The sequence below is a fragment of the Danio aesculapii genome, chromosome 18, assembly GCF_903798145.1.
Source record: "Danio aesculapii chromosome 18, fDanAes4.1, whole genome shotgun sequence".
Classification (NCBI taxonomy): Eukaryota; Metazoa; Chordata; class Actinopteri; order Cypriniformes; family Danionidae; genus Danio; species Danio aesculapii.
Window position 1 is genome coordinate 3,041,534 of NC_079452.1, and position 25,524 is coordinate 3,067,057.

Consider the following 25,524-nt stretch of genomic DNA (forward strand, 5'->3'; position numbering starts at 1 on the left):
CTGCTCCTAATGATCTATATTTTTTATTTATTATCTACTTTATTTTGCTGTCAATGCCTTTGTTTTCCCCTCATCTAATAATGATGCTACATTTGTTGAATCAAAATGATTATTTACACACTTGCTACAAATGACGCAGGGTATCTGCAGGGTCCTAAAATGTCTTAAATTTCAAAATCAAAATTTTAGGCCTTAAAAAGTGTTAAATTGACTGAAATATTGTGTTGTCGGTCTCAAATCATTTTAAACAGGTCTTAATTTTCCTCTATCTAAGTAAAGCTACCCAATCGGGCCGACGTCCATCCAATATCTAACAATCCATCTTAATAAAATCAGGGAAAGAAAACTAAAAACAGTTCCTCATAATAATAACAGAGCAGTTTATGCTTTTGCATTATTTTCCATTCCTACAAAAAATATTTACAGAAGTAAGAGGGAGGGGAGGGGGGTAGACATAATATTTATAAATAGACATGGAACTTAAATTTTTATAACAGAAATTCAATAGGTTGAGTATAGAAGTTATACTCAATCAATTTGGACCAACAGCCAACAAATATATATTTTTTGATTATTTATGTAATTGCCTCTACAATAAATATACTTTTCACAATGTTAAACTTGTCATAAAAAAGTATTATGTTGATAATAGTGTTTACTGCTACAATTTTCCTGTTTTGACACATTGAAGTATGTCGCTAAGAAATAATTACATTTGCTTTTTTTGTGGCAAACCGGGCCATTAGAAATAAGCATTAGTGTTTAGCCCTGTATAAGTCTGAAGTTTCATTCATAATGGTCTTAAAAGGGTCTTAAAAAGTCTTAAATTTGACTTGATGAAACCTGTAGAAACCCTGTGATGCAATTATTCCAGGCCTTTCTGAATACAAAAAAATGATGCGTGGCAAATGGGAATGCTTTTCTATAGGGATTTAAAGCACAAAATGAAGACAAACGCGCCATCTGGTGGACTATCACTATTACAGCCCACAGTGTGCATGGTAACTGCATTTGAATAAAAATATATTACATATGAGCAAGTCCAGCGTTATGGATGTGACATTTGCACTAAAATCTCAAAACCTAAATTCACAGAGAAATATATGTTAACATTATATTGAAACATCTGTTTATATTTTCAAAAAAACTAAGAGTTATGGGAGCAGTCAATAAATCAAAAAAATATCAATCTGTAAACATTTTTTATATTTTAAATGAGGAAAATAATGCGTTATGGATGTGACGAAAAAAGTTGATGAGTTTACAGTATACAATATACAATAAATATAAAATTCTGTAAATTAAACTATACATCCCTCAAGAAATAATGCTAATCAAAAGGATAAGAGTTGGCTCACTATAGAACACTTTTATTTTATTTGACATTTATGAGGAAAAAGCTCGGTTATGTATGTGACGGATGTGAAATTGGCACTTGTTTGTTTTTGGAAAAATCAAATATAATAGTTTGAAAACATTAACAGAGACATTTTTAGTATTTTTAAAGCACTGTAAAATACTTGCTTGCACAAAAAAAAACGCAGAAACGGTTTCGCTATTTTGACAAAACAATTTTTTTTCATGGCAAGGTTAAAATTTGCATGGAATTGCTCATATATGCATTTTGATTTAAACTAGCCTAAAGGCTCGTACACAACAGGGCGCTTTTCGTTTGTGTTTATCGTCAGTGTTTTTCGAGACATTTTTTCCGGATTCAATCCCAAGCGATGCAAAATCACTCCTTGAAGTTAGATTGCGCTACACAACTTTAAGCTTCTGACATCCCCTTGTAACACAGAAGAAGAAGAAAGAACGCTAACACACTTGTCGTTACTGGTGATTCGAATAAGCATAGACGGAACAAGTAGCAGCTCCAGCTCTAGCGATGAAGAAATGGTTATTGTTCACCAGTGCAATTTTTCACTGGTGCTCGTATTGACAGTTTTGCGTTTGAGCGCCTCCAAGTGCTGTTTACTGTAACTTCAGCAGCTTCATGCACATGAACAAAAGTGCCAATCTGATTGGCGGAGAAGGTTTTGATGCAGCGCGTCAAAACGAAAGCAAAAAAAACGAGCATGAAGGCCTGTGCACACCAGGACGCTTTTTGCTTGCATTTTCCGTCGACATTTAACACCTCGTGACTAAATAAAGGGCACTAACATGATCGTGCACACCAATGTGCAAAATGCCAGGCGTAAAAGCCGAATCTTTAAAAATTACACCTGGCGTTTTGCGCGCTGGTGTAAACGTAGATGGAAAACGAAAGCAAAAAGCATCCCGGTGTGAACAGGCCTTAAGACTTTTATGGGTATGTATAATCTGTATACATGTATGTACAGTGCTGTGCAAACGTTTTAGTGAGATAATGAATACAGTTAAGAAAACGTACTTTTGTAGGTTTAAAGGCTCGTACACACCGGGACGCTTTTCGTTTGAGTTTATCGTCACCGTTTTTTAAAACGTTTTTCTGGATTCAAACCCAAGCGATTTTCACTGGCGTAGAGCAGAAGAGTATGCAAAATCACTCCTTGACGTTAGATGACGCTACACAACTTTAAGCTTCTGACACCCGCTTGTAACACAGAAGAAGAAAACAAAGTTGACACGCTTGTTGGTATGGATGGTTCAAGTAGCAGCTCCAGCTCTAGCGATGAAGAAATGGTTGTTGTTTACCAGAGCAATGAGCAGCTTTACATTCATATTGCCTCTGGGCATCTTCTTCAATGTGCGCTCGCATTGACAGTTTTGCGCTTGAGCGCCTCCAAGTGCTGTTTACTGTAACTTCAGCAGCTCCTTGCATGTGAACAAAAGTGCCAACCTGATTGGTTGAGAAGTGGCGCGTCAAAACAAAAAACGAGCACGAGGTGTTTTTTTGTTTTTTATTAGGCTTTCACAAATTCGTTTTGTCCGTTGGTGTGCACAATCACATTGACGCCCTTTATTTAGTCACGCAAAAATTATCTCGATGTGCACGGGCCTTAATTGTTGAAGGAAAAGAGAGTTGGACAGAGATAAACAATAACTGCTTATGGCCTTCAGTGAAACGATGGTGTATCCTGTTTGTTAGCTTTACTAGCATGTTGCTAACATGTTTTAACATTGATAACATCGTGTTAGCAAGCTTTAGCACATCAGTGTCATGCTACTAGCATTGTTTAACATGTTGTTAGCATGTTTAAGGCCATTACTAGTATGTTTTACTACACAGTTAACGTGTTTGTACTAGTATGCTTTTATAGTTTGTAGCATAGCCTATTTATTAATATTCAAACAACTATTTAGGCTTTTCTTTAAATAACTTTTAGGCTTTCAGTATGGAATTAAAGTAATTTATTCTGAAGACAACAACAAAGAAGAACAGCATATGATGATTTTGATGGCTGCTGGTTATGTGCTGGCCCTAAGCTGATCCTGTTTGGTAGATCTAAAATGGCAGCAAGTATATGTTTGCACAAGTAGGGCCAGACAGAATATGCGGACATTTTTTGGTATTTCTACTTAGAAAAATCTGCAGATTTATGTGGAATAATTTTAGAAGTATCATAACTAAAAACTTTACAAAACATGAAATGAAATATAAAACATTTTAAACTTTTGTTTAATGTTCACAAATTCAATTATATCCACTTATTTGGTAAACAAAGCTAGTCTCTCATATAATATATCTATTAAAAGCCAGAAAATATTACTTTACAAACTGTATTGTAAATAAATCATATGGACATTTTATTATTACTATTATTATATCACAATAATATTAGTGAAATTAATAAAAAAACTGAATAACTATAAATGTACACACATTTACACAAGTAAATACATAGACTTAATGATAAGCTAAATATTCTGCGCAAATCTGCGGAGTTGGTCTCTTCAGTTTGTCATAAATGTGTGACAAAAATATCAATACAGCATCAAAGGTCATCGGCAGTTTTTTTTTCAGCTAAAATGAGTAAAAACATAGCTCAATGACCAAACTGAAGCGTTAAGAGGAGATATTGTGTAATGTGACAAGCTTGTTTGTGAACTACAATGTGTTTGTTTCTTCCTTTCACTTGGGGAGAGGGTGCAGGTGTGTTTGTGTCACTGTGCTGATTGAAGGACATGTGGTGACAAGCACATCCCCAAACAGCAAGATCCCAGAGGAGAGTAAAGATACAGTATCATGCCTATTATAGAGTTAAACGGCATGGGATGTTGGAGCTCCAGTGCAGTCAGTAGACAAGCTGAATCTTGCCTATCACAATTAAATCAACCCCAGTAGAGGATCTGCGCTGCTTCCCCGTCCCTATCATCTGTCTCCAGCTGTCACAGTCTGATATAACTGATCTTTAATTACATGTTTTCAATGTAGGGGGAATTAAGGGTTCCTATTTCATCATTTCAATTGTTCTTTGTTTGTGTGTGTGTGTGTGTGTGTGTGTGTGTGTGTGTGTGTGTGTGTGTGTGTGTGTGTGTGTGTGTGCGTGTGTGTGTGTGTAAGAGAGAGAGAGAGACGGGTCACGTAAAATTATAGTTAAAAATACAGGTTTTGTCCAGTTACAAGTCCATTTGACTAAATGATGCACAGAAACTGAATATTTTTTATATAAATAACTGAAAATGATCAGATAATTAACAAACGTAATGAATTCACTTGAACATAATGAATTTAATAAAGAGAACACTTAAACAACACAACAGAACTCCAAGTGTTCCCTATTTTTTTGAGCAGTATATTTTGAAGCGTTTGAACAAAGCAGATTTATTAAATGGATATTTTAATAATGAATATTTTAGAAACAGAAATATAATACATTTAAATTTATGTTAAATATTGGAAAAAAAATTACGGCATGGTGGCTCAGTGGTTAGCACTGTCGGTCACTGGTTCGAGTCCTCGCTGGGACAGTTGACATTTCTGTGTGGAGTTTGCATGTTCTCCCAGTGTTTCCTTCAGGTGCTCCCTCACAGCCCAAAGCCATGCGGTATAATGGCCCGTTTCCACTGAGTGGTAAGGTACGGTTCGGTTTGGTAAGTTTTTATGGCTGTTTCCACTGTCAAAATGTACTTAAAAGCGAACCATACTGTACCACTTTTTGGGCACTCTTTGCAAAGTGTACCTAGCACGACAAAAGGGTACCAAAAGGTGGAGCTAGACGCGCAGCTGAACGCTATTGGTTTACAGAGAAGCGTCACTCGTGCATACACAAGCAGAAGAATGAAAACCAACCATTTTTAAATGCACAGTCGAGACATTACATTGTAATACTATATGCATATAATAATGAGCCATGGTTGACCCAAACTCAGACAAACCTTGTCGTTGTCTTGATGAACAGCCACAAAGCCAAGAAGAACCAAATCTGTCGTGTGCTGTTTTTGTTTTACGAGACAGTCTAAAAGTGATGAGCAGTTTCACTTTCTCCAGGGAGCTCGCGATCATGTCTATATTTGAACTAAGGAACGTCTTGAGCTGATGATAATAATGTGCAAGTGATTATTGAAGTGCTTCTGACATCCGATCCTTTCAGAAACAGAAAAGCGCGAGAGTGAAGCTTGAAAAAACAAAGGAGAAGCCGGAAAAAATGAAGGAGCGAATGATTCTTTCACCAACCTAAACCATGAACAAACTGCCATGTTTAACTATTATCATCGCCTTTTGGACTATTATGTACTCTAAATGACGGAATTACTCTCTGACAGAGGTTACATGTGCTGGTGAAGATTAAAAATACAGATGAGAGGTTTGCACGTACTGTGGGCTATTTGTTGCATGTTATTTTTGAACCCAAATAAGGACTAAATGTATGCTGTGTGTAGTTTGTCTGTAAATAGTAACATATCAGCGACTGTAAGGGTCTCTGTGGGTTCATATATGTTGCATTTATTTATTTATTTTATATAATCACAGACGTTACAGTAGGCTATTTCGCACTGTCATTGATCTGCAGTTATAATCAAACCATGTTCATAGAAAGGATAGTTATGAACATTTATACACAAGTATTTATGTGTATAAAGCATCTGTTTTGCGAAAAGGGCTTCTCATATGATATGTGAACGACCCGTTTAACTTTATTTTGACATTTCCTCGAGCGAGAATGACGTCGACTGAAACTTTCTGTTGTACACCCTGGGTAACCTTTAGGCAGCGGAAACGCAAACCTGACAAATGTGACTGTACTGGCCTGTACCATACCGTACAGTCAGTGGAAATGGGCCATAAGTGAATTGGATGAACTGAATTGGCTGTAGTGTGTAAGTGTGTGTGTGAATGTCAGGGTGTATGGTTGTTTCCCTGTGCTGGGTTGCGACTGGAAGAGCATCCGCTCCATAAAACATATGCTGGAATAGTTGGCGGTTCATTGCACTGTGGTGACCCCTAATATAAGGGGTTAAGCCAAAGGAAAATGAAAGAATGAATGAGTTTAACAAATGTCCAAAGTGACTTACAATAGTGAAGGCATTCAGCGATTGAATGTGAAGACTTCACTTATGTGAAAATGAAATCCTGTGATCCCCGAACCAGCCCTCCTCTGGCCCTAGGCTGCACTTAGAAATTATGAACAAAACCAGTAACAGAGGACAACCCTGTCGGCAATGTGAATCAAACTCCTGCTCTGTTCATACAGGGACTGGACAGAATGCATCCGACAGAATGCCTTCGAAATGGCAAAATATCTTCTTTTGTTCCACAAAACACATGTAGACTGGTTGGGCATACTCCTATGAACCCTCTAGTACCCTAGTGAGGGTATAGAATTGGTTCAATTTCCTTCGCATTGCTACTCACTTCCACTGTAAACAGTGTTGGTGCGGAACTGCTTCCCCTTCCTGAGGCGCTAAACAGTTTGCCAGAATCATTTTGAGTCCGACCGGTAATTTTCCTGCATAGTCTCCCTGAACTTTTTCCAGGCCTGAGTTTTTGATTTCGCAACCGCTAAGCTGCAACATGCTTGGCTTGTCGGTACCTATCAGCTGCCTCGGAAGTCCTAAAGGTCAATCAAGCCTGGTAGGACTCCTTCTTCAGCTTGACAGCACCCCTTACTTCTGGTGTTCACCACCGGGTTCATGAATTGCTGCCGTGACAGGCACCAAAGGCCTTGCAGCCACAGCTTCTCACAGCCGCGTCAACAATGAAATCTGAGATCTGTCTTAATGTCTCCCGTCTCCCTCGGGATCTGGTCAAAGTTTTTCCGTTGGTGAGAGTTAAAAATCCCCCTGACAAGTGGTTCAGCCAGACATTCCCAGAGACCCTCACAATATGTTTGTGCTTTATGCTCGAACATAGTATTTGTTATGGACAAACTGTGATTAGCACTGAAGTCTAACAACAGAACGCCACTCGGATTCAGTGAAGCCATTCCTCCCAATTGCACCTCTCCAGGTATTCACGTGGGCATTGAAGTCCCCCAGTAGAACAATGGAGTCTTCAGGCGGAGCACCTTCCAGAACCCCTCCCAAGTACTCCAAGAAGCTGGGTACTCTGCGCTGGTGTTTGTCCTATAAGCACAAACCATCCCTGACCCGGTGCTGGGAGGTGACGCTCTTGTTCACCAGGGAACATTCCAACACATGGTGGCTGAGTTGACGTGCTATAAGCAAGCCCTGACCAGCCTGCCACCTCTCACCGTGAGCAACTCCAGAGCAGAAGAAAGTCCAGCCCTCCTCAAGAAGTTCTAGAGCCCAAACTGTGCTTGGAGTTGAGCACGATTATCTCTAGTGGGTACCGTCCAACCTCCTGCACAAGCTCAAGCTCCTTCCCTCCCAGTGAGATGACATTCCATGTCCCAAGTGCCAGTTTCTGTGCCTGAAAATCAGTCATTGTGTTCCTGACTTTCGACCACCACCTGTTTCACAATGCACTGGCCCCTTAGGTGGTGGGCCTGTAGGAGGATGGTCACACTTTGCACCTTTGGGCTGCCCAGCCGGTTTATTTGCCCAGTTTTTTGAAATGCACTCAGTCTGACTTGTCACCTAAGACCTTTTTGTTTTGGGAGACCCTACCAGGGGCATTAGCCCTCGACAACATAGCTCTTAGGATCGCTCAGGCACTCAAACCCCTCCACCACAATAAGATGACAATTTATGGAGGAGCTTATGCAGCATTATAAATGTTATTACCATTTTTATCTTTATTACTGTTACTGTCACACTGAATCCAATATAAGATTGACTGATTAAAATTATTCTGAATTGAAAGATTTATTTTCTTAAAAAACAAACATACAACATAATGAAGATTTAATTAAACTTTTTTTTAACAAGACATAACCAGGAAAATGTAGTTGGGTCATTCTACAGAAACATGCAATTCTTGTTTGGCAAAATGTCAAAATTCAAGCGTATTTTTAAAATATAATATATTTAATATATTTAAAAAAAAACTTAGGCCACATTAATCAATTACCTTTTGACTTTACGAAAACACAAAAATGACAGCTTAATGATTTATTTTATTTTGTACATTTATATAAAGATCATGTATCATTTTTTCATAGACCTTCAGAAAATATGGTCAAGAGTTTGTCAACAGAGAGATTTGTATTCCAAAATGATGTATTTTTGTTAACATCAGTAATACAACTCCAGGGCACTACTTTCATTCTATATTTATAATATTTATTTGGTATTTTCTTTTTGTTATTCACATCATATGTTTGATAGATATTAATGCAGTTTTGTATTTTGAATAGTAGAAAAATCTGTTTTTGACCAAAAAACAAGTCCCTTCCTTCTGTACATGGCTGTGGGGACCAGCAGTTTTGTGGTTTGGAATTTAAGTAATTAAACATAATTATTGCCACATTGATGATTCAAAAAGGTGCAATTGTTTAAATAACACATGGTTTAATTTTTAAACATAAAGAAATGGTAAACCTATTTTTTTAAGTTAGCTATTTTGCTGTTAGGCCTAGAAACAGAAAAGTGTCAGATGTGTTTGCCCTAAGCACAGGTTCATTTCTGCCCCTTGTGTGTGAATCAGATTGAGAGAAGCTTTGATATCAGCTTATGCAATCTTCAGATCCCAGAAGAGTCGATGGGAATTCACTCAGGTGTCTGTAATTCACTCTGTCTGCCGTGTCTCTCCAAACACACTCGGAGCAAAGCAGTGTGACTTTTACCATGGATTTAACTGGATTAGGTTTCAAAGGACGCTTTTTGTTAGTTTTATGCATGATTTTTTACCTTTTCACATCCGTTGATGCTGAAGGGAGCTGTAAACTCAAAGCCAAATTCAATCTGAGGGGTTACAAAGAAGTGGAGAAGACGACGGTGGTGATAGGCGGTATGTTTCCCGTTCATCGGAGCCTGATTTCAACAGACAGCAACACCACAGACCCTCCAGAATCTGTGGATTGCGAGGGGTAGGATAAAATATCTTATACATTTGACAAGCTTAACAGTCACCAGCACATTTATATTTTTAGTTGGTGTAAAACTAGGTGTACATTTTAATTACTCATCGTATTATAAAATGAGAAAGAAAAGAGACACTTTTTGCAAACATCTGATTAAATTAGTCCTAATTATACTGCTTCGTCTTTCATCAGGCTAAATTAATTATATATATTTTTTACGGAGGAGCTTAATTAGTCCTCCTGAGAGATTTTGTTATTTATGTTGTTGTTTATTTTCTGTCAATCAACCTGTCGTTTACAGCGACATCTTGTGGTACGAGGTTGTATTACCTCTGTTGCCTTGCCTTTTACTGTCCTTATTACAGTGGTTTAATAGACATGAAGGCTGGAGAAAAAAATAATATTCATAATCTATCAAGATATTTATAAGCATATTCAATTGTAACATTTTTATTTACATTTATACATTTTTAGAGGCCTTTATCCATTTTATTTATTTATTTTTCCAGATGTTGTTTAGAACAAAACAAGCTAGAAATGGGAGTCATTTATTCATTCATCATTTATTTATTGAATTATTTATTTGTTCATTCCTTCATTTGTTTATTTATTTATTTATTTATTTATTCAGTCACTTATATGTTTATTTATTCATTCAATCATTTATGTATTTGTTCATTCATTCATTCATTCATTTGTTTATTCAATCACTTATATGTTTATTTATATATTCAATCATTTATTTATTTGTTCATTCATTCATTTGTTTATTTATTCAATCAATCACTTATGTTTATTTATTCATTCAATCATTTATTTATTTGTTCATTCATTCATTCATCCATTTTTTATTCAATTACTCATGTTTATTTATTTATTTATTTATTCAGTCATTTATTTATTTATTCATTCATTTATTTTTTATTTATTCAATCACTTATATGTCTTTTTATTTTTTTATTTATTCAATCATTTATTTATTTATTTGTTTGTTTATTAATTAATTTGTTTATTTATTTATTCAATCACTTATGTTTATTTATTCATTCACTCATTTATTTATTTGTTCATTCATTCATCCATTTTATATTCAGTGACTCATGTTTATTTATTTATTTATTCAGTCATTTATTTATTTATTCATTCATTTGTTTTTTATTTATTCAATCACTTATATGTTTATTTTTTATTTTTTTATTTATTCAATCATTTATTTATTTATTTATTTGTTTGTTTATTAATTAATTTGTTTATTCATTTATTTAATCACTTATGTTTATTTATTTATTCAATCATTTATTTATTTATTCCATCATTTGTTTTTTATTTTTTCAATCACTTATATGTTTATTTATTTATTCAATCATTTAATTAATTAATTTATTTGTTTATTTATTTATTTATTTATTAACTTATGTTCATTTATTTATTCAATCATTTATTTATTTATTCAATAACTTATGTTTATTTATTTATTCAATCATTTATTTATTTATTTATTCAATCATTTATTTATTTATTCATTTGTTTTTTTATCTTATATGTTTATTTATTTAGTCAATCATTTATTTATTTGTTCATTCATTAGTTTATTTATTCACTTATGTTTATTTATTCATTCAATCACTTATATGTTTATTTATTCATTTGTTTATTTATTTATAATTCTTTGGTATGTTGTGAAGTGTTCATGAAATAGATGAGTTTAACTCTCTCATGAATATTGTATGTGATTTGGGATTCTTTTTTAGGGGGGTTTAACCTTTATTGTGGTAGGACAGTGGAGATTTACAGACAGGAAAGAATAGGGAGCAGAGATAGGGAAAGGGTTGGCAAAGGACCTAGAGCCGGGAATCGAACTCAGGTCACTGTGAACACCTTGGTGCTATGTGTCGACGCACTAACCACTAGGCTATTGGCGCCGACGTGATTTGGGATTCTAAATTAAACAAACACACAAAAGGAGTTAGAAAAACAGTCAACAAGAACAAAAAAGTTCTAGAAAGTGATTTTTTAGAGGACAGAAGATGAACTTGAACTAACTGTAATAAACACAGGAATGAAGTACATCACAGTTATAAATAAATTTATAATAAAAAAACAAAAAAGTACAGTGTTCAATTGTAACTTGTGAATTCCCCTTCAGCTTTAACTTCCGTGCATTCCGCTGGGCTCAGACCATGTTGTTTGCTCTAAAAGAGATCAACAGCAGAACAGACTTGTTACCCAAAACTGAGCTGGGTTATGTCATCTATGACTCCTGCTTTACCATTTCCAAAGCTGTGGAGGGAACACTCACCTTCCTGACAGGCCAGGACGAGGCTGTGCCCAACTACCGCTGTGGAAATGGACCTCCTCTATCTGCTTTGGTTGGTGCTGGAGGATCGGATCTGTCCATCGCCACAGCCAGGATTCTCGGCCTCTACTATTTCCCACAAGTAACTTACAAATATCACTGTTTTTGGGGCAATGACATGACACTTATATGTAGGTTCAGAACTTTTAATTGCTGGAACGAATACATTAAAAACCTGAATACATTTCTTAATAATTCTTAGAGGACATATATTTAAAAAAATAATAATTCCAGGATCATAGGGTTGTCCTAAAATGCTACTAAAGAAAAAAAAAAACTAATAATTTAGGAAATTCATCTCTTCCGAGAGATGCAATTTTTTGTTTAATCTTTGTATTATACTAATTTATATTATGATATTGTGTAAAACATTTAAAATATATTTTTTAAAGAATTTAAATCAGAATCAGAAATTTGTGATCAGCATCATTTAAAGATTTTTTACTAGTGAAAGTACATTTAGCAAGTCAAGTCACCTTTATTTATATAGTACTTTATACAAGATAGTTGTTTTACGAGAATGAACAGAGAAACAATAAAAGTCAGACACACAGGAGATCAAAATTAGAGAAAAGCACTTTTTTCATAAAAAATGTAGTCATCATTATGACATGCTGGTAGAACTGTGTCTCTCGCAGACATCACTGGTCGTAAGGCTGATTTATACTTTTGCGTCAAGCGCAAACGTACTGTATGATCTGGTGCAGCCTTCGCGCGGTCACATAGCCCTCGCCATGGCTGAGGCCAACGCTGACACTTACCTCTCAAATAATGTGACTATAGTTGGTCAGAATTATTAGCCCCCTTTGAATTTATTTATTTTTTAAATATTTCCCAAATGGTGTTCAACAGAGCAAAGAAATTTTCACAGAATGTCTGATAATATTTATTCTTCTGGAGAAAGTCTTATTTATTTTATTTCGGGTAGAATAAAAGCAGTTTAAAGTTTTTTAAAAAGTATTTTAAGGTCAAAATTATTAGGCCCTTAAAGCTGTATTTTTTTTTTGATAGTCTACAGAACAAACCATCGTTATACAATAACTTGCCTAATTACCCTAACCTGCCTAATTAATTTAATTAACCTAGTTAAGCCTTTAAACGTCACTTTAAGCTGTATAGTAGTGTCTTGAAAAATATCTAGTCAAATATTATTTACTGTCATCATGGCAAAGATAAAATAAATCAGTTATTAGAAATGAGTTATTAAAACTATTATATTTAGAAATGTGTTGAAAAAATCTCTCCGTAAAACAGACTTTGGGGAAAAAATAAACAGGGAGGCTAATAATTCTGACTTCAACTGTACATGTCGCAATGACGTAGCGCAAGCTCTGTGATTGGTCGGCTTGGTAGCTGTGCCGAGTGTGGGTGGTGATGAGAGATGCGAGCCTGATGGAGCTAGTGTTTACAAGTGTCCCGTCCTGTGAAGGAGCTCCAGATGGAATCTTTTGTTTTGTATTCACCTTATGATTAAAGTTGTTGCATGTCTGCCGGTTTTAGCTATTTGTACTTAGCTACTTGAAAAAACAAAACACCCACGAAGAAACTCAGCACAGAGGAACAAATAATGTCACTGCCAGCTAGCATTTTGGAAATGTTATTGATGAGCAACACAAACAGCACGCAGAAGTATAAGTGCATGGCTATCGAAGAATAAGTGCAGAACTATGAAGCAGCCTTTGGTATCCGCCATTTTGTCATGATCACGTGACCCACTCGCATCAGTTGTGTCGCTTCACTCCCATTCATGAAATCTCTCAAGGTGCATCATGGGTAGGGTCAGATGGAATCTGCAGACGTTTTTTGCAATTTCTGCTGAGAATTTTGGTAAAAATCTGCGGATTTCTGCTGAATTATTTTGGGAGTATAATAACTAAAACCTGTGATATAAAAAATAATACCTTTTTAACTTTTATTTAATGTTCAAAATGAAGATCCAAACAGATTCACTTTATTTGGTTAACAAAGCAAGTCTCTCTTATAATAGATCTACTAAAAGACAGAAAATAATACTTTACAAAGTGTATTGTACATAAATCAGATGAACATTTTCACATTAGTCAATAATATTACTGTAATTAATTCAAAAACTGAATAAATATAGATTTACACACATTTACTCAAGTAAATAAACAGAATTAATGATGGGCTAAAAATCTGCGGAATTCTGCAAGCGCAGATTCCGTGTGGGCCTAATCATGGGATAGCATAGCGTGCATCGGATACGCACTTCAGAATCTTGCCGGAAGTACTTGGTCATCTGGGTACTTCTTGCATACTGTTTTTTGAATTCTAGGAATTCGGACATACTACTTGGCTCGCATACTCTTTTAGCATACTATATAGTATGGAAATATGTGATTTCAGACGCAGCCACATCACTAGTCTCTCACACGGCAAAAGCTAGATCTGAAAGTGATCTCTAATTTTGATCAGTGTACATTTTCTTAAATATCACATTTAAGTATAGTGTTTTCCAGAATATACGTAACTTGTGAAATCTAGAAAAAAATATGTTCTTTTACTCCTGTCTAAAAAATCCAAAAATATGTTCTTTTAGTCCTGCTAGAATAACTTAAAAACATACTACAATGACCTCAAAACTTAGAAAATTGTAGTTTAACTGTAGCCCTAATTTAGGTTTTCACTGTGTGAGTATACACATGATATGTACATTGACATTCAAGATACAGTATTGCATTAAATTTAAACTCTAAATTTCACAACCATATAAACCCAACTGATAAAAACAACGCAAAGAGTACATTTCTTCAAGTATAAAACTTTAATTTGTCATTGACTCAGACCTCATTATTACAATTTCAATTATTATTCAGTAATATCCAACAACAAACACCTCTTTATGTAGAGCTTTAAATTGAGCCGAATCTGTCTGTCTGCTCCTCTAGGTCAGTTACGAGTCATCATGCTCCGTTCTGGAAAGCAGGTTCCAGTACCCCACATTCCTTCGCACCATTCCAAGCGACGAGAACCAATCTGTTGCGATGGCAAAACTGGTCCTTCGTTTTGGCTGGACTTGGGTGGGTACCATCGCAGCCGAGGACGACTATGGGAAATATGGCATTAAGAGGTTCAAGGAGGTGGTGGAGGAAGCAGGAGTGTGCATATCCTTCTCTGAGACCCTTCCGAAAATTAAGAACCCAGAGGCCATCGCTCGCATCGTGCAGACGGTGCACGACTCCACGGCTAAGATCATTGTGGTGTTCTCCTCTGATGTGGATCTCAGTCCTTTAGTGGAGGCACTACTACAAAGCAATGTCACCAACCGCACATGGATCGCCAGTGAAGCTTGGGTCACTTCAGCTGCCATTTCCCGTCAGCCCAACGTTCTGTCTCTTCTGGGTGGCACTATAGGGTTTGCCGTTAAACGTGCGGAAATACCCAGCCTGAAAAAGCATTTACTGAGCATTAGTCCATTTAATGACTCTCTGACAGAAGAATTTTGGGGGATAGTCTTTAACTGTACTACGAATTATACGCTGATATTAAAAGGCATGAGGAGATGCACTGGAGAAGAGATGTTAGGGACAGTAGATAATACCTACTCTGATGTATCGCAGTTAAGGATTACATACAACGTCTATAAGGCTGTATATGCTGTAGCACATGCTTTACATAACCTAGAGCTATGCAAAACTGGAAGCGGGCCTTTTGAGAACAACACATGTGCTGATATTACTAATTTCGAGCCTTGGCAGGTATGACGCACACTGAAAGTGATGTATTTTTAGAATTCGAGTTTGTTTGATATTTGCCAATATACACTAGCATTCGAAAGTTTGGAAACAGTAAGATTTGTTAATGTTTTAAAAGAAGCCAATTCTGCTCACCAAATCTGCGTTTATTTGATGGACAATCCAGTAAAAATTGTTAAATAGATTGCGAAATATTTTTTTATATTTAGTTTTCTTATTGATTGTAGTTTAAAATTTAATTTATTTCTGCGATAAAAGCTGAATTTTTTGTCATCATTACTCCAGTCTTCAAGTCACATGGGCCTTCAGAAATTATTATAAAAGGATTATTTGATCAGATATTATTGGTACAAATTCACAAATAATGATTTAAATAAAATAATAAAATTAAATATGGTCTTGCTTGATATTGTGTAAACTGTGATATGTTTTATTTTTATAATTCTTTAATTAAAAATAAAGTTCTAAATGTTGGCTTTCATTTGCATTTTCTTTTCATTACGGGGGTGGCACGGTGGTTCACAGCAAGAAGGTTACTGGTTTGAGTCCCGACTACGCCAGTTTGCATTTCTGTGTGAAGTTAAAAGATTCTCCCCATGTTCTTGTGGGTTTTCTCCGGGTGCTCCGGGTACCCCTACAGTCAAAAGACATGCAGTGCAGGTGAATTGAATAAACCAAATGGGCTGATTACCTGCCAGCACTCCCCTTTTTCCTGGCAGTCTCCTGTATTTCAGAACCATCACCTGTCACCCTCCCGTTTTGTTAATTCTCCCGGAAAACTACCGTAATTTTTGCATCCAATCTTTCCCAGTACTGGGTTGCAGCTGGAAGGACATCCGCTGTGTAAAACAAATGCTGGAATAGTTAGTGGTTCATTCAGATGTGGCAACCTCTGAAATAGAGACTTAGCCAAATGTAAATGAATGAATGAATGAATGAATAAATTAATGCAATCTGTTTTTCCTTATAAATGTAAGAATGATCACGTGACACTAAATACTGGAGTAATGATTATGGAAATTCAGCTTTGAATTACAGGAATAAATTAAATTGGAAACTGCAATAATAATATTTAACATATTAATAACATTTTACAATGTTTTAACAATTTTTACTGTATTTTTAATACAAAAAATGCAGCCTTGGTGAGCAGAATTGGCTTCATCTAAAACAACAAATCTTACTCTTTCCAACCTTTTGACTTGTAGTATAAATGCTAACTAATATATGTGCTTTATGTTTAGCTCATGTACTACCTGATACACCTCAGATTCATCGTGCCTCACACCGGAGAAGAGTTGTTCTTTACTAATGGTGAGGTGGAAGGCTTTTATGAACTCTTAAATTGGCAGAGTGATTCAAATGGAGGGATTGCATATACACATATCGGTTACTATAATAGCACAGCGCCGCCTGAGGAGAAGTTGGTCATTAACAATGGCTCCATCATATGGAATAATAATGTTCTAAAGGTGAGGACATTATGTCATTTATTTAGCATGATCAAAGATGAGTTGATGTAAAAATAACATTAGGAGTTTCAAAATAGTTTTCTGCAATTATTTTATATAAAATATTTATTATATTTGCAATGCATTATGGAATAATACATAATATTCATATTTACCTTGATTTGCAGACACAAAATAACATAATTTAGTGCAATAATACTTTATAATGGAATTTGTTTGGACAAAAATCAGAATAAAAAGGATCACACCATATCTCTACAATACTAATTATTTGTATCTTTGAATCTTTTAAATACTTTCACTTCACTTTCAGTTTTAGCAATTTAAATGGAATATATATATATATATATATATATATATAAAAAACAAAATTTAAAAATGTAACTACATACTTATTTTAGTTCAATTCAGAATAAACATTCAAGTTTACCTTCACAATTAATATGTGACCTGAACCAAAAATCAGTCAATTATTAAGTGTATTTTTATTATTTTAACTGAGATGTATGCATGAATTGAAAGCTGAATAAAAAAGCTTTCAATTGATGTATAATTTATTATGTGTACTATTTGGTGCTGAGCAATGTATTTTACTGATCAATTAATCAATATATATTTATAGTAGAAAAGCATCTTAATAGAACAAAGAATTTACTTAATATTGTAATGATTTTTTTATTATGACAATTAACCATCTTAAGTACCACATGTGTATTTTTATTGAAAACTAAACACTGCTTGTTCACGTTGTTCCAGGCACCACGCTCTGTGTGCAGTGAACGCTGTCAGCCAGGCACCAGAATGGGCATCCGGCAGGGAGAACCAGTGTGTTGCTTTGACTGCATTCCCTGTGCAGATGGCGAGATTTCCAACACAACAGGTCTTTTTTCCAAAGAGTTTGGGTAACACTTTCTAAGACTGTAACTATAATGCATTATTTGCCTATTCTTAATGTATTATCATCAATGTATAATGTCTCATAAATCATATTAAATAGTGTAACATAAGAGTAACTACATTTACAATATGTTATAATACGTACATATTTGTTCTTATCAATTTTTAGATTACAATGCATTAAAACAACACAGGACAATTGATTTAATATTTGATATGGCTGTTTAAAAGAATAATATTAATAAATATAATTTATTATTGGATACAAAAAAATATAAAATTTATTTATTATGTGATATAAATCATAATTCTGTTATGAAAGGTGCAACAACAAAGTTGACATTGCAAATGCATCTTTATTAAAGAAGTGATGGTCATACAGGCAAGGGTCAAAACAAGGTCAACCAGAAGCACACAGATAATCCACATGGATAGTCCAGAAAACAAAGTGGCAAACAAGCAACAATCCAATAAAAACTCCAAAATACATAACATTGTCAAGCAAGACAGGAACATGAAATGCTTAGTTATGCACACTAAACAGAAATACAAGCCCTGATCTGTATATAAGTGGAGTTTTTATAGTGTGTGTTAATGTCCTCTAGCTGTGTGTGTGTAATCAGTGTCCAGATAAATATCAGCTGTAGGGGTTGATTGGCACAATATATGATGAGATGTGTAGTCTGGGTGAATGGCTGTTAGAGTGTACAGATCGCTTGAGTGCCTTTAGTGAGTCTAATGGGCGCATACTTTTAATATATAATAACACTTTGATTTAACCCTTTTTGCATACGATCACATCAGTGTTATTTGAACATTCAGAACACTCATCAATTGTTAAATTCAAATGTTCCCACACACAGGCATATAAAGACGCATGCTGTGCTTGTCATAAATCACTTCTCAGTCTAATCAGTCTAATCAATTTATCAGTGTTTTCAAACAAATGACATTTATTTTAGGCTTCAGCCGTTCAAATACACATACTATGAAAACTTTAAAGTGATGCATTTTACATAAAGGTCTCATTAATAAAAACTCAGTAGGAGATCAGCAGGAATATTTATAACTTATGTGTGAAAAGGTTAAGTACCAATTTCAACCATTAACTACTGGCTTATTACCAACTCATTATTAAGGAGCCCCTATTATGGGCTTTTGAAAATGACCTTCCATGCAGTGCATAACACAGCTCTAAGTGAATGAAAACATCCAGCTGAGGTTTAAATCTGATATTGCACCTTGTTAAAAAAAGATCACTTATTTAATAAAAGATTCGACTCAGTCGTTTAAATGATTCGTCGTTCGCCCGGATCTTTTGCCTGTTCGTATCGATGTCGACACAAAACAATAACAAATATGTTCTGTGCCGGATCCGGTAAAACATGAACGTGCCATTCCCTTCAAATGCTAGCAGAGTGCAGGTGTGTGTGGGACTGATCATGACTGAAGATGAGTGAAGATTAATGAGTGAATGTTCTGTTGATAAATGCAATAATCTGCCCTGCAACGGGGGATTTGCTGGCTGTTTGTTAAAGAAAAGATCAGAAAAGACTATTGATGTATAATACTTTGTCAGAGCTTGACAGGAACTTTGTCAGTACACAGTTCATGGACCAGTTTTTTTCTTCATTTCACAAGTGTAAGTAAGTGCGATTTAAAATGGTTGCCTCCTTGTTTTCTCTAGCTCGCAAAATATGTATTTAACTGTGTTTTGTTCCTTGTAATCTCTCTATGCGACTTATACTCTATCTGGTTAACTCTGCATATTCAGCCAAGGTGAAAAGTTGAAACTCTTTATATAAAGTCAAGTTGAAAACGCGATGCGTGCCGTTTTGTTTACAGATTTAAATGCGTTTGTGACCTTGCGATCCTTTGCCGTTTGTCATTGTGATGCCACCATCAGCTCTTCCTACACATGTGCGGCAGTTAAGTTTGAAAATAGTTCAGCTTTTGCCACTGTGTGGATTAATACTGAATGTGTGTCATTGTTATTACTTAGGGTTATGGCTAAGAATATGCTGGTGTTTAACTGCATTGCTTTAAAGCACTCCTGCATTAAGCTCACACATATACTCTGCACTCTGACTACTTTAACAATGTTGATAAGCCGTGGTGGGCATTTCTCTGTGTCTAGCGCTGAATGCCGTCAACTAATTGCAACAGACTGGGTCATCGAACCAATCAGCGCAGATTAGCATTGTGCAAAGGAGAGATTTAGGAACAAATGAATCGCTAAACAAATCATATGGGAGTCATTGGGATAATTAGGTAAAATAAATGCTCATTATAAGACAATGAAAGTGTTTTTGACCTTGCATGGATATCAGCCTGTTGTTGGATACCCCCAAAACCAAAATATGACCTTTTTAATGCACAATAGGGGCTCTTTAGAATAGTGACTGTTTATCAATACAATGAAGTATAATCTTATTAAGAAGCAAATTAATATTTTATTGAGCTAAAAGTCAGTCTTATATAATATCATTATGCATGCATTCAAAATGTAAAGTGGTAATGAATCACTCCTAAAAGTCATAACCACAAATAGGTAAGTGTTTAACTGGTAAGAATATTTTGTTTATAAGGCATTATGCACGTATTATAATGCATTAAAAATTCATACACAATGCATTATAAATGCAGGCGTCATCGAAAATGTTGCCAGTTCTAGTTTTCAGTCAAAGTGTTTACTTTAGGTTGTACCATTATTCAATTTAAATGATTGTTCCAACAGATGCACGAGGCTGTATCCAATGTGATGGGGACTACTGGTCCAATGCCAATCATGACGAGTGTGTGCCCAAGACCATTGAATTCCTGGACTTTTCAGAACCTCTCGGAATTACACTTATTGCCATTGCTGCTTTTGGGGCTCTTGCGGCAATTGTAGTTGCCATCATCTTCTTAATGCACCTTAATACACCTTTGGTGAATGTCAATGACCCTCTGCTTACCTTTTCTCTACTGTTGGGTTTGGTGATCACCTTCTTGAGCGCCATTGTGTTCCTTGGCAAGCCTCAGATGTGGTCCTGCATGACCAGTCAGGTGGCGTTGGCCGTTGGTTTTGCTCTCATCCTCTCTTCGCTAATGGGCAAATCTGCTCTGCTTATGCTGAGAGCCAGAGCTGTGAAAGCAGTCAAAGCTGCAGCCAAAGCTGCCAAAGCGGCTGCTGCAGCATCTGAGCAGAGTCCTGACACCGCCGTCTTTGCTCCAGCTATACCTCAAAAGAATGACGTTGACCCCATACATCCAAGACACCAGAGGGTGATAATGATCATGTGCACTCTGATCCAAGTCGTGGGCTGCACTGCGTGGTTAATTCTGATGCCTCCACACCCCGTGAAGAACACAGGCGTTCAGAACATCAAGATCATCCTGGAGTGCGACCCTGGAAACATCATCTTTATTTGCTCCATCTTTGGTTACGACATTCTGTTGGCTCTGGTGACATTTGCATTCGCTTTTGTGGCTCGCAAGTTGGAAGACCACTTCAACGAGGGCAAGAGCGTGACCTTCGGCATGCTGGTGTTTTTTATCGTTTGGATCTCCTTTGTTCCTGCTTACCTGAGCACGCGGGGGAAGTTTATGGTGGCCGTGCAGATTTTTGCCATCTTGGCTTCCAGCTTCGGCCTGCTTGCGTGTGTCTTCATACCCAAGTGCTACGTGCTGCTTGTCAAACCAGAGAGGAACAAAGAGGAGATGATGATTCCCCGAACCAAATCACGTGACATAGCTGCCGCCGCTGCAAGCTCTGCATCGCTCGCGACCACCAGCAGCTCTGGTAATCCTAATGGAACCACGGTTTCCACTTTGTCTCTAGAAGAGTAAAGTACTATGTCCCTCATAATACAGTCTTATTGTATAAGACTGCCAGGATTCAAGGGTCTTTATTATACATTTCGATGCCAGATCCAAAACAGAAATGGGCTATTAAGGGGTTTGTTTGTTGTTATTTTACAGTTTTTTTCGCCTCAGTAACATAATTTGTTACACATGTTTTACAATGAGGTTCATTTTTAACATTTTCCATAATTGTTTTATTTTCTACATTTTAGCAGAAGTTTACATGACACCATTTTCAACAAAAATCAAAAAGCTTTTATTTGTTTAACCACACTGTAAAAATATCCATAAATTAGCTTTTTTCTGTATTTTGTGATTCATGTTTTTATGTTTGTTGCTTTTGAATTGCATTATGGTAGCTTGATCATTGGTTGGTGTTGTATATTACGCTATATAAACCTTTTAATTGTCACCGTACCTTGCGTTCTTGCTCTCCTCTCCTACCTTGCATTTACAGATGACCTAGTTTTACCTGTTTTTATTTGCAATCACAGGAGCACCAATCATTTCTGCTAATTCTTTCCACCTGCCTGTTATTCCCTTTTTCCCCTATTTATAGCACGTCATTTCCCTTCATGTTTGTCAGTAGGTTGTCATTTGTGTGTCTGTGCGAAGCACTCCGTTACTCACCTTTTGTTTGTGTCCAGGCCTGCCAGTGAGCGAGAGTCCCGTTGTTCTGGGTTTTGTCCTTGACGCACCCTCAGCGTTTACCCAACTGGGTTAATTTGGTTTTGTTACTTTCCCTGAGACTCGCTCCTTAAATAAAGACATTATTTTTCTGCATTTGAGTTCATCTCTTCATTGCCCGTGACAAGAACCTACTGACCAACATGGACTCCGCAGAAGACGCTGATATTCGCCGAGCGCTCGCCCAACAAGGCGCTTTGCTGGGGCGACAACAGGAGGAAATCGCGGCCTCCCACCAGGCATTCGCAGAGGTGTCACAACAACTGGCTGCGCTCGCCGAGCGCCTTAATCAGCTGCAGCTTGCCCTCTCGAATCCTCCAGCAGCTCTCCCTAATCCTCCAGCGGCTCTTCCGGATCCTCCAGCGGCTGCATCGTCGGAACAGGCGATAACCCCTTCACGACAGGCAGAACCTCGACTCAACCCACCCGCCGCTTACTCTGGTGAGCCCGACACTTGTCGATCCTTTTTGTCCCAGTGTTCCCTCACCTTCTCGCTCCAGCCATCTTGCTTCCCCACAGAGACTTCCAAGGTAGCCTTTACTATAACTCTCCTGATTGGCCGGGCTAGAGAATGGGGCACGGCGATGTGGGACAACAAAAACGAATGCTGCACATCATTTAAAGCTTTCTCCGACGAACTCAAGAAGGTGTTCGACCGTTCCCCCCTGCAGACTGAGAATGCGAGAGCATTAGCGGCACTTCAACAGGCGGACCGATCAGTGACGGATTATTCCATTGAGTTCCGCACTCTGGCGGCGAACAGCGGCTGGAATGCCAAGGCTCAATGGGACCACTTCCTTCACGGCTTGGCGGAGTACGTTAAGGACGAGATCTTCTCGCTCGAGCTGCCGTCCAGTCTCGATGGACTCGTCGATCTCGCCATCCGGGTCGACAACCGGCTCGCGCTCAGGGCGCGTCATCGCAGAGGCGGAGTCAACGAGGGTTCAGCTAGGAACACCGGCGCGCTGGATGTTCTCGTGGCACAACACCCCGAATTTTCAGAGGAGGAGCCGATGCAAGTCGGAAGAGCTCATTTGTCGGCGACGGAGCGACGCTTCCGCATTTCTAACCGCCTCTGCCTTTACTGCGGGGAGGCGGGGCATCAGGTGGCCTCGTGCCCTATCAGAGAGCGGCGTAAGCCATCTAAGGGCGGATTAACGGTGAGCACCACGAACACACGTGCACTGCCTGGGGGTCGGGCGTCACTCCAGGCCTGGTTAAATATTAAGGGTTTTGTTAAGCAGGTGTCTGCCCTTATTGATTCCGGTGCTGAAGGGGACTTTATGGACTTAGACTTGGCTAAGCGACTGGGAATTGCTATGGTCGCTCTGGATAACCCCATTTCAGCCAAAACTCTTTGTGGCTCTCACCTAGCTGTGATAACCCACTGCACTATTCCCCTCACACTCACACTGTCAGGCAATCACGTGGAGCAGTTACAGTTTCTCCTCATTCACTCTCCCACGGCCCCCTTAGTGTTGGGTCACACCTGGCTAGTCAAGCACAACCCTCATATTGATTGGGCTCTCAGCTCTGTATCTTCTTGGAGTCCCTATTGTTTGTCTCAATGTCTTGGCTCTGCATGTTCTCCCCTTTCTTCTCGTTCTATGTTACAGGAGGAGGTGAGCGTGACTGGCGTACCTGTCGTTTACCATGATTTGAGAGCGGTATTTAGTAAGTCCCGGGCTTCATCGCTTCCTCCGCACCGCCCGTACGACTGTGCTATCGACCTATTACCTGGCACTTCTCCACCTAGGGGGCGTCTATACTCTCTGACTAGACCCGAGAGGGAGGCCATGGAGAAGTACATCCACGATTCTCTAGCAGCAGGTATTATACGTCCTTCTTCCTCTCCAGCTGGTGCCGGGTTCTTTTTTGTGGAGAAAAAGGATGGATCTCTGCGCCCCTGCATTGATTATCGGGGGTTGAATGACATCACGGTAAAGAACCGTTATCCATTGCCACTGATGTCATCGGCCTTCGATCTCCTGCAGGGGGCAACCATCTTTACTAAATTAGATCTCCGCAACGCCTATCACCTAGTTCGGATTAGGCAGGGGGACGAATGGAAGACCGCCTTTAACACCCCCACTGGTCATTTCGAGTATCTTGTTATGCCCTTTGGGCTCTCCAATTCACCGGCGGTCTTCCAGGCACTCGTCAATGACGTGCTCCGGGACATGGTCAATAATTTTGTGTTCGTCTATCTTGATGACATTCTGATTTTTTCCCAGAATGAACAGGAGCATGTCCAGCACGTCAGGCGGGTGCTTCAGCGGCTGCTGGAGAATCGTTTATTCGCCAAGGTGGAGAAGTGTGACTTCCATACACAGTCGGTTTCGTTCCTGGGGTTTGTTCTGTCGCCTGAAGGATTGCAAATGGATCCTGCCAAAGTAAAAGCAGTTGCGGATTGGCCCACCCCAGACAGTCGCAAGGCGGTCCAGCGGTTTCTGGGGTTTGCCAATTTTTACAGGCGATTCATACGCAATTTTAGCCAGGTTGCTCTACCTCTGATAAATCTCACCTCCATCCACAAACGATTTGAGTGGTCCCCTCAGGCCCAAACTGCCTTCTCTGAATTAAAGAGGCGCTTTATTTCTGCACCCATTTTGGTCAATCCAGACCCATCCCGTCAGTTTGTGGTGGAGGTTGATGCATCAGAGGTAGGTGTAGGGGCCATTTTGTCCCAACGGTCACCATCTGACGACAGAATACACCCTTGTGTCTTCTTTTCCCACCGACTAACCCCTTCGGAACGAAACTATGACATCGGGAACAGGGAGTTACTGGCTGTCAGGTTGGCGTTGGGTGAGTGGCGTCACTGGCTTGAAGGATCGGGGGTTCCTTTCGTAGTCTGGACCGACCATAAGAATTTAGAATACATTAGATCTGCCAAACGACTAAATTCTCGTCAGGCTCGTTGGGCATTATTCTTTGGCCGGTTTGATTTCCACATCTCCTATCGCCCGGGGTCCAAGAACGGTAAAGCAGACGCCCTGTCACGTCTTAGTGAGGTTGAGCCCAAACCCACCTCTCCGGCTGCTGTTCTGCCACCCGAACGTGTGGTGGCAGGGGTAGCCTGGGGGGTGGAGTCTGTGGTTCTTAGAGCACTCCGCACCATCGTTACGCCCACTAAGTGCCCTAGTAACTTGCTATACGTGCCTGAGTCGGTCCGGACCAAGGTGTTACAGTGGGGTCACTCATCT

At 38.1% G+C, this 25,524-nt stretch overlaps 1 protein-coding gene across 1 annotated transcript; it reads left to right on the top strand.

The window, feature by feature from the left end:
- The first annotated feature begins 9,108 nt into the window (after positions 1-9,108).
- On the top strand, positions 9,109-21,708 carry LOC130245932 (vomeronasal type-2 receptor 1). Its single transcript, XM_056478718.1, has 6 exons — positions 9,109-9,350; positions 11,491-11,782; positions 14,610-15,419; positions 16,661-16,888; positions 17,645-17,768; positions 20,523-21,708. The coding sequence occupies exons 1-6, from the start codon at positions 9,109-9,111 to the stop codon at positions 21,614-21,616; spliced, it is 2,790 nt and encodes a 929-aa protein (XP_056334693.1). The 3' UTR covers positions 21,617-21,708.
- The last annotated feature ends 3,816 nt before the right edge of the window (positions 21,709-25,524 follow it).